Source organism: Sycon ciliatum, chromosome 7, assembly GCF_964019385.1.
Source record: "Sycon ciliatum chromosome 7, ocSycCili1.1, whole genome shotgun sequence".
In the NCBI taxonomy this organism is placed as follows: Eukaryota; Metazoa; Porifera; class Calcarea; order Leucosolenida; family Sycettidae; genus Sycon; species Sycon ciliatum.
This window is the reverse complement of record NC_088649.1, coordinates 4,605,726-4,620,123: the sequence shown is the minus strand read 5'-3', so window position 1 is coordinate 4,620,123 and position 14,398 is coordinate 4,605,726. Positions and strand designations below refer to the sequence as shown.

Below are 14,398 nucleotides of genomic sequence, written 5' to 3'. Positions count from 1 at the left end.
TGTTTCCATGGTTTGAGCCAATCAGCGGCCTTACTGAGCGTGCAATATTCCCCAGTACACCGCCAGCCAATGTGGATGCACTGCAGTGCGATATTGCACCCCGGCGAGTGAGCGTGCAAATAACCTATATTTGCACGCTCACTTCGAAGTGAGCGTGCAAATATAGGTTATTTGCACGCTCACTTCGAAGCGAGCGTGCAAATATAGGTTATTTGCACGCTCGCTTCGAAGTGAGCGTGCAAATATAGGTTATTTGCACGCTCACTTCCAAGTGAGCGTGCACTTCGAAGTGAGCGTGCAGATAGGTTATTTGCACGCTCACTCGCCGGGGTGCAATATCGCACTGCAGTGCATCCACATTGTCCTCTGGTCATTGGCTGGCGGTGTACTGGGGAATATTGCGAGTCGCTCCGCCAAGCAGTCGCTGCTGACTTGCTGCAGCACACCAAATAATAATTGGTCGAGGACGCTGTCGCGGAAGCGAATGTGGACCCGGCTTGCGTCCGCCAAGTCAACTTCACAAGCTCCGTGAGAGTCGAGACAGCAGACGCCCAAGTATTGGAGAAGACTGTCGACAGCCGATTTGAGAAACTGTCCGACGCCGCCATCGACAGCCTCGTTTCTGAGCAGAAAAACAAAAACACAGAGCAGGCAACTGACAAATGGCTCCGCTTATTCGACGAGTACTGTAAAGACACAGGACGTCGCTGTGACCTGAGTACGGTTACGGCAAGCGACCTAGCTTACATTCTGCGACATGCATACGTCGAATTCCGTCCGAAGAAAGCTGGAGTGAAGTTCTACTCTGCATCAAGCTTGCTCGGTTTCCGTTCCGCAATACATCGCAAGCTAGTCGAGTTGAAGCGGCTCATGAACGTCCACAGTGACCCAGCGTTCAAGGACGCAAACATTGCATTGAAGGCTTTCCTCCTGAAGTCAAAGAGAGCGGGGAGAAGTCAAAGCGGTGGAGCACAAACACCCCATCAACGACGACGACATGAGCAAGCTGTCCCGCTACTTCCATGATCTCCCGGGAGTGTATACAGCAGCTGCTCGAAAGAAGTGTTCCTCTAAAAATGAACGCGACTGGTTGTGCTGTGTTGTATGACTGTGAAATGATAGCAGGGTTGCATGCAGTAGGGTTGCACCAGACCGTGTCAAGTCACACACACAAGTGTGTGGTGACAGACTGTGTGGTGGCAGGGGTGCGATAAATGTATTACTGCACTCGGACGCGTGCAATACCGGCGTCGATATTTGCTAGTACTAGCAGTAGTTCCACTAGTACCAGTATAGTACGGGGGCCAGGGTTGAGAAATGTGAAGTTTCGTTTCCACTGAGAGCGCACAACAAAAGATGTACTTTATCTTGTAGCCCTAGTCGTGTAGAGTCGCCTGATATATTTTTCACCACTGGAATCGGGATGGAACGGTGTGGAATTGGCATTTGAAAGTTTCCCATGGGTTGCCATAGCAACCGCATAGCAACAGTATGGCAACAGCGTGTTTTTCATGTTATTTTCTTCCATAGATGCCCCAAATTTGTTGAGAGGTACATACTATGTATGTACTCGTGTCAACTGGCACTACTACTAGTAAAACATACATGTACATGGAGTATCATGCACATCGTGCACTCTATTGTATCAATGTGAATCATTGGTCATAATTATAGAGACATGTACATGTACTACAGCATTGTGTACATTATAATATACATGTACATGTATCATATCAGAATACAGTGTACTGGCATGAAGGAAGCAGCTGACTATTTCACCACACGCAGAGATAAAGCATACTTTATTCCACAGGGTACTTGTACATGTACAATCATGCCTTCCAGCACAGGAAGTCGGTCATAAGTACTGTATGTACAAAACATGTACATGCACATTGGTTACGATTCCAGCAGTCATGCGCATAAAAGTAGACAGAAGGCCAGTTTCGATGGCTCACAAGAACATGACATAATTATATATTTCATCGATAATAATGTGTACAAGAGCATGGACATTACAGATGCTGTCATCAAGTTTGACTTCAAGTCGACTCTGGAGAACCACAGAGCGGTTTGCAGGCATTGCAAACACAGGCTGAGTCGCCGGGACCATTGTCAATGAGCGCTTTCGCTTCGACGTTGACAGTGTAGGCAGAGAGATGGAAGTCGCTTCACTTGCTACCGATTCATCCTGCATAGAAGGCTGTACAATGATACCATTTGTACAGTGCGTAGTCGCAAGTCCGCTCAGTGTCTCCTCGCAAAGGTCATTGTTATCTCACACGAAATGGTACGGCTTGCGAGTGTCGATGGCGGCAGGCAAGAAAGACTGATTGTGCTGATGGCGTGTAAAAGACTCTGCCAAGCAAGTCTCCAGCTCCAGTACCTGGCTGTAGCTACAGCAATAGCCAAGACGATTCAACATGGTAACTATCTGCTTACTGCGACACAGGTGATGGATTGCCATGCCCAGCACAATGTGTTTCGAAGTTCGGTAACCAGTGCCGCAAAACATAAGATCCTGGCAGATGGCATGAATACGGCGTTGCAAAACACTCTCAAGAGACGGCAAGCGGCACGTCGAGAATTCGGCATCCTTGTCCAGGGTACATGCAAGAAAATTAAAGAGCTTGTCAGGAATCAATCGCGCGCTATCCTCAGGAGACAGCCGTGCACCGCTCAGGTCTTGCTTCGTGGACTTGACATGGTGCTCGATGGATTGGCGGAGGATATTTGCTGCATGATATAAGACTCTCCATTCCTCACACTCATTGGTCCAGACATGGCTACTCTCCACTTTGGCAGACTCATCCTCAGACTCCTCCCCAGACTCACTGCAATAAGGATCGGCGGGCACTAGGCCTAGGGGTTCATCTTCTGCAACTTCCTCCTTCAGCAGTGCAAACTGATCAAGTTGTCAGTCGAGCTAACAGCATACAACAATTCAGGGGCGTTGCAGCGAGCTGGCCTGACAAACTTAACAACGCCATCAAACTCTTTCAAAATGATGCTCTTCAGTTTTCGATTTCTGACCTGAGTGCAGAAGTTGCCACTTTCCTTGTTACAGCAGGTCTGGAAGATGGACTGGAGATCAGCAGAGGTCAGCAGTGCAGAATTGTCAAACAATTCTTGACGCACGACCTCAAGAAACTGGGCAACTACTTGTTCCTCCGAAGGAGCCTGTCCACCAATTCCCTGAGGGTCGTCACCAGGATCCTCGACCTCCAATAGTCTTGTGTACTCTCGGAAGCAGTGCCGATGGTAGTGAACGTCACGTGCTATGAGGCAAGACAGAGAACCAATAGCTATTACAACAGCCTCGTCTTTCCGCAACTTAGCTGCGTCTAGCACTTTCTGGGCAGCGTTGTGTGACTGGCACTGCGAAGTTTTCTGATACTTGTGCTTCTTTCCCAGCTGAAATTTCTGACAGAATATGCACTCCTTTCGCCCTGGCTCTACAACTGGTACAGATAGACTTTGCCGAGTTGTCCGCTGGGGACAGTCTGCCTGTGACATCGACTTTCCAGAACCTCACCACCCGAAAACAAAATACTTACTAGTATGTGTGAGAGTACAAAAAGGCAAAAACGGAGAAGAAGCGCAAGTATACTAGTAGTAGTAGTGGTACGTGAATCGAAACATCCGAGTTCACTTTTGAAACTTGACACTCCACGTGGACTGCTGAGCACGTGAGGTGTGAGACTAGACTCTGTACGCGTGTTTCGCGCAGCGCAGACTATGCTCAGTTCGCCGTACAATGGACGGGACAGTCCCGTGAGGAAAACTTACCGTTGCCTGACTGCTCGCGCGGAGAAGAAACTCAGCGCAAGAGACAAGCGGCAATGGCTGAACAGTTGCGAGAAAAGTTACTCGATGGAGGCCTTCCATTCGCATTTTGAAGCAATTTTTTGTGGATTCCGTGTCAGGAAGGCCACTGCTTTCATTATCTGCAGTCAAATTGTTGTGCGGACGAAGTGGAAACGAAAGTTTTTTTCAGCCACTTTTTTTTCGTACTAAGTACAGTCACGGGTAGTGGTGTTGTAGCCTGGGAGCAAGAACAAGACTGCTGTGTTCTTGTCAGAGTTTGAATGAAATGATCAACTGACCGTCTACAGTATCACACCTAGCAGAATACTGAAAAAATCAGTAAAATACAATTTGCACACCAGCCATAGCTATAGATTAGACGTGTGTGTGCTTGCTAGTTCTAGCATTTCCTATCTGCACACCTGTTACACTCACATCTATCACTGCTACTGCCTAGTTTAGAGTAAGTCACCGTCAACTGTAGCTGCCGCTGCTCAAGCAGCTGTGGGCTACCATGAAGAGATCTTACCCATCACCAAACCAGGGCAGACCTTAGACAAAGAGACAACGAAAATGGAACCTGGATGAGCTGCCAAAGGCTGTCAGAGAGCTGCGTGAGTCGCTATGTGCAATCTACACCAATGTCCGTACTCTGGTCGAGGACAGCAGCACAGAGGAGGTGAGAAGTTTGGACATGGATGAGATCTACGCAAACTTGCATGTTGTCTCACTTGAAGAGCTGAGTGCAAGAGTGCAGCAACTGAATGCTGACAAGCTAGGCAGCAGTGCTGGTATTGAGCAGCTCACACACTCCCTTGCTTCAGCTGCAAAGAAACTGTGCAAAATAAAGCTGGCCAACATCCTCAAAGCAAAGAAATCCATGAGACTAGCCCCGGGGAGGGAAACGTTCCGCACCATTGCCCTCTCTTGCGCTGGTGGGGGGAAGACGTTGCTGTTTACCAAGAAAGGTCCTTACGACTGGGCACTGGGTCGCATTTGGCAAGAGATGGCTCTGGTGTTCGCCCTTGAACTCCGCTTGCCTTCCGTGTGCCAAGCTACGTGTGCTGCTGAGCTTCTGGCTTTGAGGAGTCACGACATCATTTCGGATACTGATCAATCTGAGATCTGCGCATACGTGAAAGCCCATCCAGAGAGAGTCTGCATCATACTTGATGGTTTGGACGAAACGAAACTAGACGAGTGCAGCCCGTACGTCCAGGATGTCATTGCCGGAAAACGCTTGCCGGGTGTTCGCCTCGTCATAACGTCACGCCATTCCACGGAGGCAATGAATCTCATCCACAACCCAGAGGTTGTATTCCACCGACGCGTCGAGCTCCTGGGTTTCGAGCAGCAGGAGTTAGAGAAGTATGTTCACAAGGTGCTCCCAGCTGAGAAATCGTGCAGTCTCCTGGACAAGCTGAAGAGAAGTCCTCAACTGGCTGCAATCATGCGCACTCCACTGTACGCTACCAGCATATGCCAGCTCCATTCCAAGCAGCGAGATATACCGGATACGCTAGGCAAGATCTTCAACTCCATGATACTCAACGTCATCCAACCAAAGACGGAGAAAGGCCTTAAGAAGACTGAACCACACGAGAAGTTGAGCGATGTTCCTGAAGGAATCCAGGAAAGTCTCCTTGATCTCGCCAAGTTCGCTTTCCACATGCTCATCCGGCGGAAGGTCGTCTTCACGGAGGCTGATTTCAGCATATTTTCACTATCATCAGCAGCTCGTTCACTTGGTCTTCTCATTGCCTGTGATAAGCCACTGTCACAGGCCCATCGTCAATGGCGTTTTAGCCACCTGGCACTTCAGGAAGCTCTAGCATCTCGCTACTTCGCTAGCCGCAGTCCGAATGCAGCTGACGTCGCATGGCTTGTGCAGCGCCTTGGAGCGTTCACAGGCAGCCTCAACATGTTTTGGCGCTTACTGGCCACTGAGCTTGACAGTAACTCCGTCAATGTGTTGATTGAAGCCATTCTCAATGCGCAGTCCACATCATCTACTCAGCCACAGGATATCGACCAGCATTCGACAGGAGCAGAGGGGCACCATGTCACGTGTTTTCTCTTCACAACACACGACCATATCATAGAATGGGCCGACCACGTTTCTTCCTTTCTCTCCCTTGACGAAGCAGAACATCTTGCAGATGAATTACTGGCTGGCAGAATTGACCTGGTGTCAGCTTCGGAAATGGTCCGCCGCAGGATTGACCCAGCCGTCACCAAAATCACCTGCCAGCATTTCGTTCGTTCATTGCTAGCCATTTGGACGGATCGTGTCCCGAGTGCCAGTACTCAAATTCTGCACGACTGCCTGGCCAACGAGGCACAAGGATCGGCCATTCAATGCTTCACCGTCACTCCCACGTCCAAGCTACCTCCAGTGCCTCTATCCGCCGAAGCAGCTCAGCCATTCGCAGCTCTGGAGAACGCCAACGAAGGGGAACGAAGACAACGAATCCTCTACGCCTTCCGGGTCTTCGCGGAGCACGTCAACGCCAAGCAAAGCAGCATCGAAGACATCCCCAGCATGCAAGCCATCATCAAGCAGTACGGAGTAGATTTCGACAAGGTTCCTTTGACACCCTCCGACTGCCAGGCCATCAACGCAGTCATGATTCACCACCACCAGTTCCTCACCTGCATCAGCCTGCAGAACTGTGGTATAGGTGATACCGGGTACGCATGCATGGCTGATGGCATGGCGCTACTACGCAATCTTACGCTCATCTCCCTGTCACTGAACAACCTAACAGATCGTCACACGGACCATATCGCAGCGTGTATCGCATCCAACACGTCAACACTGCGACAAATCTACACAGCCCCGAACCTCTTCAGCAGCAATGCTATGGCAACCGTCAACAGCAACACACACCGCTGTACAGGACTGCTGGGAGTGGACTTTGGAGGTGAAAAGTGCACCGATCCAGCAGTCAACCTTGACGTCATCACCACAGTCTGCAGCAGCTGCCCAGATCTCCTGTACGTCGTTCTCGTTGACTGCGTACTGGATATGGAGGGTCTAACCCAGCTAGCACCATTGTTAGGAGCACTGAGGCTGAGAGGGCTGGGGCTGGAGAAGGTTGGGATGAAGCAGAACTCGGCTACGATCGTCAGTAGAATCATTCAACAGCAACACGAGAGTTTGAAATCCCTCTCACTCCGTCGCAATGAGCTAAGTGGAGAATTCCTGTCAACCGTTCGTGGTGAGCTGAGTCAGTGCCGACGCCTAGAGAGGCTGGACCTGGACTACGACTGCCTCTCGTCAGGAGCTCTGCCAGTGCTTGCGTCCCTGCTGCCCAGTCTGCCCAAGCTCTCCGTGCTCAGAATGGCGAGGAATGATTTCCGAGATGCTGACGACGAAGCAAAGCTGTTCGCCACCGCTGTCGAGAGCCGCTCATCTCTGAAGGAACTGGTGATGCCTGAAAGAGCTCTAGTGTCTCCACGGCTGCGTGATGTCCTAAGGGCCATGGCCAGAGATGATCAAGAAGTGCAGTATAGGCGACTTCGCTATTACGACGAAGTGGAGAATGACGAAGAAGAAGACGAGTACGGCGATGAAGGAGATAGTGAGAGTGAGGAATGAGGAGGTGAGAGGATTATCAAGGACGGATTTCTGTCCTTATGCAGAAAGCTTCGTTTTCGTCTATCACTTCCTCCTGGCATACAGTCCGTCTGTGTATATGATTAGTAGTACACGTGTGTATGTGTGCATGCGTGGTAGTATTGCTGTGTGTGCGTGCTTGTAAGTGTGTGTATGTATATGCTTGAGCATGTGCGTGTGTGTGTGTGTGCATATGTGCGTGTGTGTGTGTGCATGCATGTGTGTCTGTACGTTTGTGTTTTGACGGGACATTCCTTTCTTCATTTTGAGTCAGTTTGAGGTATCACTGTATTGACCTTTGACCTTTAGACTTTGGACCCTGTAACTAGATGTTTTCACTCCGTGATTTTTTGTCGATAATTCTAGATTGTCGCTGATAGAATTCTTGTCATTGAATTGTTGGTTTTTGTTGATGTGGTTTTAGTTGATATGTGTGATCATTTCTTTGCATATACATGTACATATACATTGTATGTCTGTTTGTATGTTTGGAGATTGTTTAGTGAATTTTGAATGTTTATTGAGAACTTATATTGATAGCATCATCACCTTGCCACTCACATTCATGTAGTTCTTACTTGTGCATAGTGCAATGTCTTTACTGGTGGCAGGTTTCTTGGCAAATGTTTTCATCTGGTAATAGTGTAGTAATGTTTAGATGTTGTTTTTGCAATTCACTAGTTTCCCCTCTAGTGGGATCTCATGATGATATTAGAATTATATGACGAGTATTCTTCAAGTACGTGTGTGTATAATACACACATACATATTATTATAGTTATTGTGTTCCTACATGTATATGTATATGCGTGTGTCTATGTGTGTGGGTGTGTATATGTTCGAGTGTGCGTATATGCCGTGACGTGTGCATGCATTTGGATGTATGCGTGTGTGTGTCTGTGTGTGTGTGTGTGTGTGTGTGTGTGTGTGTGTGTGTGTGTGTCAATGCGTTCTTGTATATGCACGTGGATTTATGTGTGTGTTTGTGTGTGTGTGTGTGTGTACATGTATGTGTATGTGAATGGTGTGTGTGTGTGTGTGTTTGTGTGTGTGTGTGTGTGTGTGTGTGTGTGTGTGTGTGTGTGTGTGTGTGTGTGTGTGTGTGTGTGTGTGTGTGTGTGTGTGTGTGTGTGTGTGTGTGTGTGTGTTTGAGCCCCTTCACAGCTGTGTCGTGTAGACCAGGCTGAATAGTGGTGGTCAATTCTTCAGCCTTGCAAGCTGTTGAATGATGCAATCCCAGCACAAGTTGCTGGCTTCTGCTGTAGCATCCCTATCATCGACTCGGATGATGGGTGTCAGAACGTCAAAAGAGGTGTGTGTGTGTGTGTGTGTGTGTGTGGACGCATGCACACACGCACGCACACACACAAAGATGCTCAACACCGCAAGGATGGAGCAGTACCACGTACATGTAGAAGGAGTGTTTAAAAAATACTTTAAAACGTTAGCTGTGTTGTTATGTACACGAACAAAAATAAGAACTTACTTGAAACATTCCGTTTGCAATCCAGAACGTATTCTTGTGACCATTATCAGCGGAAAATCGTCACTGAACCTCGATAACAAAAAATGCTAAAAGGGGAGTGCATACCATCCATTTTACAAACTACACAACCACGATGATAGTGGGAGGTATTTGTAACAAATAATTTGGGTTTACATCAAATTTAGTTATAACTGCTCATCATGGTAAACACACACACATACACACACCCACACACACACACGCACACACACACAAAACCACACACACACACACCCACACACACACACACACACACACACACACACACACACACACACACACACACACTCACACACACACACACACACCACATACACACACACACACACCACACACACACACCACACACACCCACACACACACACACACACAGACACGCACACACACACATATACACACACAGACACACACAGACACACACACACCTTTTGACCTTTTGACGCACATCGCCGGAGGGGATGATAACAATGCTACGGCGGAAGTAATAGCAACTAGTGCTGGGATTGCACCATTCAACAGCTTGCGAGGCTGAAGAATTGACCGTCACTATTCAGCCTGGTCTACACCGTACAGCTATTTGAAGTGACTTTTTCTGGCCAGTGAATCCCTATTTTTGGTCTTTTTCATTTTTTTCTTTTTTCGCACACACATCACACCACATACTCCGGCATGCACTGGTTGTTGGTAACCACCCAGGGGAATGAAAGAAAAGTCAGGAAGAGTCTGAGAAAGAGAAGAAAGACGTGTGTGGCCATAATCGTCGGGAATCTAACCCTTAACCTATCGATTGGAAATCACTGCACACACCACTGCACCATGTGGGACACACACACACACACAAACATATACACACACACATTTTCACACATTTTTACCCATCACCACGGGAATGCATAAGGGAATGATGACTTCTAGAATAGTACATCTTTTCTTCCGATTATCATAATTCTTTCCATCTTTCTTTCTTTTTCTTCTCCTGCCATAGCAGGCTAACCCCCTCTCCTTTGCATTGGCTTCTGCCATTGGACGTTGAAATAAAATAAATAAATAAATAAATACAGTGTACTAGTAGCTGTGAGAATACGTAACTTAGTTACTAGACTAGATTAGACTGTGTGATCATGCAGTACTGGAAGAAATTTGAACATCTGACTGTCTACCTGGTCAGTGTATGTTCTGCAGTGATATGTTACTACACAACCTATGTTCTATATAGCAATACAGGAGACCGGCAACACAGACTGCCTTTGCAACAGAGACTTTTAACGTTTTACGCACTCGTAGATCATCTATGAATGAAACCAACGCAAAGACACAAACGTGCATACGCACAGACACACAAAAATATGCACACACACACACACACGAGCACACATACAACCCCCCCCCCCCCACACACACACATACACACGCGCGCACACACACACTCACACATTTTAACACAAATACTATCACGTTGTGCGTTCTCTAAAAATGAACTGGGCAAGAGAAGACGTTAGTGAAAGACAGTCCAGGATTGTGAGTGTCTTGCAACCTCACAGGATTGTCAACAACACCACCAGAGGGCAACTAACCACGTGTTTTTACAGTGCACCACGTGGACCGTCTGCCAGGTCGTGTGATCTGTCCATGATTTGATATCTGTCTTGAGAGCTGTTGATGATTTGATCTGTCATGAGAGCTGTTGAGGATTTGATCTGTCATGAGAGATGATACTAGTAGTGAATTGATCTGTCATGAGACCTGTTGTTGATGATTTGAAATATTCCAATGCCAGGCAGTATGAGAATGCGCATTATCCCTGATCAGCTACAGTCATGCAGGAAGGACAGTAGCACTGTCTCCCATACTGACATGTATGCACTAGACTAGCAGAATGACGGAGAAATTCTCTATCATTACACAGTTCACCGGCATTGCTAAACTATTCACATCATCTGCATCATTTGCATCTGCCTACAGTAGATTGGTGTTTGTCGTCATCTACTGATCTGCTAAACTGTCAATCCTACAACTGACAGTGGAACGATCTTGACAGGACACGCTCATCCTCGTCTACGTCACTATGCACATTCGTAGTAGTATTTTAGTAGATTTTATGCTGGCACTGCATACCGTCATACTAACGTATGGAATGTCAGTCATTGAACACAGCTTGCATAATCATGTATGTCTCAGCACCGTGTTGTACGAACACACAAACGACGTTGCTTAGAATTGTCTGCTACTCAAGACAATGTGACAATAGTGGAGATGTCACAGAAGTACTGTAACAATAACGTATGCTGATTGTGTCGCTACAAGAGTGTTATCTTTTTTTAGGTTATGTTTGTTTGGAAGTTGTCCCCAGCAGTACAAATCTAGTAGGATTTACGAATACATTTTCAACACCTGTCTGCCTCAGTAACAAGTATGCATATGTATGTGAAAGCTGAGACTACCATTGGTAACGGGTCATTTGCGTGTTGAAGACGATACTGTTCACCCAGTACTTTTCCTGCCACCTCGTTGAGACTGACATTCATACATAGCTGACTGCTACATCAGATAGCGCTAGATGATATACCAACTAGTTATGTCAGTTATACCTAGTGTTGTTCGTGCATCTATCTTTGTACTCATGATCTGTTTGTTGTGGATGTCAAGAGCACATCACATTTTAGTGTTGCCTACTCTCCAGTGTATGTAGTGGAGAGTTGTACTGGGAAGACATCTGTTACATTTCCAGTATCTACAGTACATGTATGATCATTAGTCACGGCAAGAGCAGCAGTGCCATCATCAAGTCATCTCCACTACCCTGATACCTGCCAACACACACCACATAGATTGCTACAAAGTAGCAGGCATCATCAGGGAGAATGGATTAGGCTAGCTTGGACATATAGCACGGATGTATGACAAGCATATGTCAAAGTCTGGTATGTTTGGACAGCTCCGTGCAATGCGTTCTCAGCATGGTCCTCGCAGGCGATGGTGTGATGTGGATGGTGAATGATATGCAATCCCTTAGTCAGTCCCTGTTCTCCGTTGACTGCTGCTATACTGGTGTACAGGTTGGTTTTGTTTACACACACGTTGCTCGTGGTCGTAGTCACACTGCACCTACTCCAGGTCGAGATCGATCAAGGTTTACACTGTACAACACACAAGGTCTGTAGTCAATACGGACATCTCAACCATCACACACCATACTGAAAAGTAGGTAAATACATCATGTAGTCCCCCCCCCGTCTCTAACATTCACTGGGTTATCTACACAACTTGGATCTGGACAACGGACTATGGTAATATGTACATGTAGTTCAGTACTACCCTCGATCAACACTGATTCATTCATTGACTGATTTCGCTTCTCTTTCGATTTGTTCTCTCGTCCGTGCTCTTTTGACTACACGTAAATTATACACATACCTGATGCATGCTGTTTGAAGCCGGGACCGTTCATAATGTGCATGGTCACGTGTGATACAGGATCTGTTGACCTACATTATACAGATATTCACGGTACAGTCGTCCCTCTCTAATCCGGCACTTGTTAATCCGGAACCCTTGCCAACCGGCGCACTTTCTGATGAAACCGATTTTTTTCGTTCAATTCCTACATCGTAATCCGGCACTTGAATTCCGCCTCCGGCAGTGACTTTTTGAAACGAATCGCTCAAACTGCACGTAGTTTGATTTCATAATCCGGCAGTCGTAAATCGCGTTCAGTTATCGATCGAATTCAGTTGACACCTGTACTCGACCTCGCGCGGGAGAGTTCAGTTCGGTTGGTTGTTAGGACTTTTCCGAACCCGAACTCAATTTATACAAAGAGAAAGACCAAGGAACTACAAGTTACGCTATACTGTCTACTAACACCACCAGTTACAAAACAATCAGCGACGATGCACGACACTGACCGACGGTACTGACGTTCTACAACTAACTGGCTAACAGCTCTAGCACATTGGATGCGCACTCCAACAGCCTTCCAACTCTGGCACAAGCATCCCGCGCACTTGCTGATGCAATTGTTTGCTTCGAAGGACATCCGTCGTTCGACCTGCATGATGTCGACTGCTTGCGTGGCCTTCTCAAGAGGGTCAATGTTGTCCAGGAGACAACTGCTAAGCAGTCAACCATACTTTCTTATTTTAGCAAGGAGTAGTGTCTTGCCAATTTTCAGGCCTGTGTGTGTGTGTGTGTGTGTGCGTGTGTGTGCAAGAGTACATGTGAACATGTTCTCTGTTTTACTTTATCACTTCGTCACTGTGTATATTCCTGGAGAACAGTTGAAAATATAAAGTTGTGCATCAAATACTTGGATCGACACGGAAAAACCCTGCGTTTTGACGTATGACACATGCATGCAATTGGGTAGGGCCGGGTCAGAGGGCAGGATTTCTTAATCCAGCACCCTCGTTAATCCAGCAGAAAACGCCGTAGCAAAAGGTGCCGGATTAGAGAGGGACGACTGTATACATATGCATGGCCACGTGTGCTACAGGATCTGTTGACCTGCATTATACAGATATTGTTTGTTTGTTTGTAAACTTTATTTAGAGTGGGAAGTCCAAAACAGGCCCTAGCCTAATAACAATGGTCCCACTTGTAACAGTTTTCCCCTGTTCTCTATAACTTTACACTCCCTCGCACCTCATGCGTCTTACGCCTGTCTATTAGCACCTTCATTGGCGCCATTGCCACATGTATACTATCACATTTTGCATATAACTGGTCGAGGCGCGCTCAACCAGGCCTCTTACTTTTCAAGTTTGATTAAACCTGTTACACTGGTAGCAGAGGATGGTTCCTACTCTGCTTTTGGCAGGTGTTCTGGTCGCTCTGCTTACGCTCCTCGTACTCGTCGTTCGGCTGATAAACGATATCAAGACCGCTCAGCGCGTTAGCCAAGGAAACCGAACGATACATCCGAACTCGGAACCGTGGGAGCCAACACCCCGCCTTACGAAAGAGCCGCCTGTGTTTGGAGGAGATTCCGCTACATTCAAAGAATGGACGTTTGCAATGGACATGGCCCTACGGTCGTTGGCGCTCCCAAATGCGGCACAGAGGGTCGACTACGCGGCAGGATTTTTGACTGGAAACGCTCGTCTTTGGTTGATAGCGGCATTGGAAGCTAACCAAGTGTTTTCCGACTGGCCTGCTCTGAAAGCGACACTTGGCGATGTGTACGGACCACGGCACAACGAGGAAACATCGCGTATGGGACTAATTTCCGCAGCGCAGCGCGGGTCGCTGGACGCATACATTGCTGCTTTCACTCGCCTCAGCCTGCAAGTGCCGGAAATCGACCACCACACCAGAGCGCTGCTGTTCGTCAGGGGTCTAGTGCCGCACATCCAGCGACAGGTCATGCGTGAGCATCCACGTACCCTGGAGCAAGCTGTCATGGCAGCAAACACCGTGGAGCAGTCATCAGGGCCACCGGCGTCGGGGCC

General features: G+C 47.5%; 1 protein-coding gene across 1 annotated transcript; it reads left to right on the top strand.

The window, feature by feature from the left end:
* The first annotated feature begins 4,501 nt into the window (after positions 1–4,501).
* LOC135821524 (protein NLRC3-like) lies at positions 4,502–7,408 on the top strand. The gene has a single exon (XM_065334523.1). It carries the CDS (start codon positions 4,502–4,504, stop codon positions 7,406–7,408), a length of 2,907 nt encoding a protein of 968 aa, XP_065190595.1.
* Positions 7,409–14,398: the final 6,990 nt, after the last annotated feature.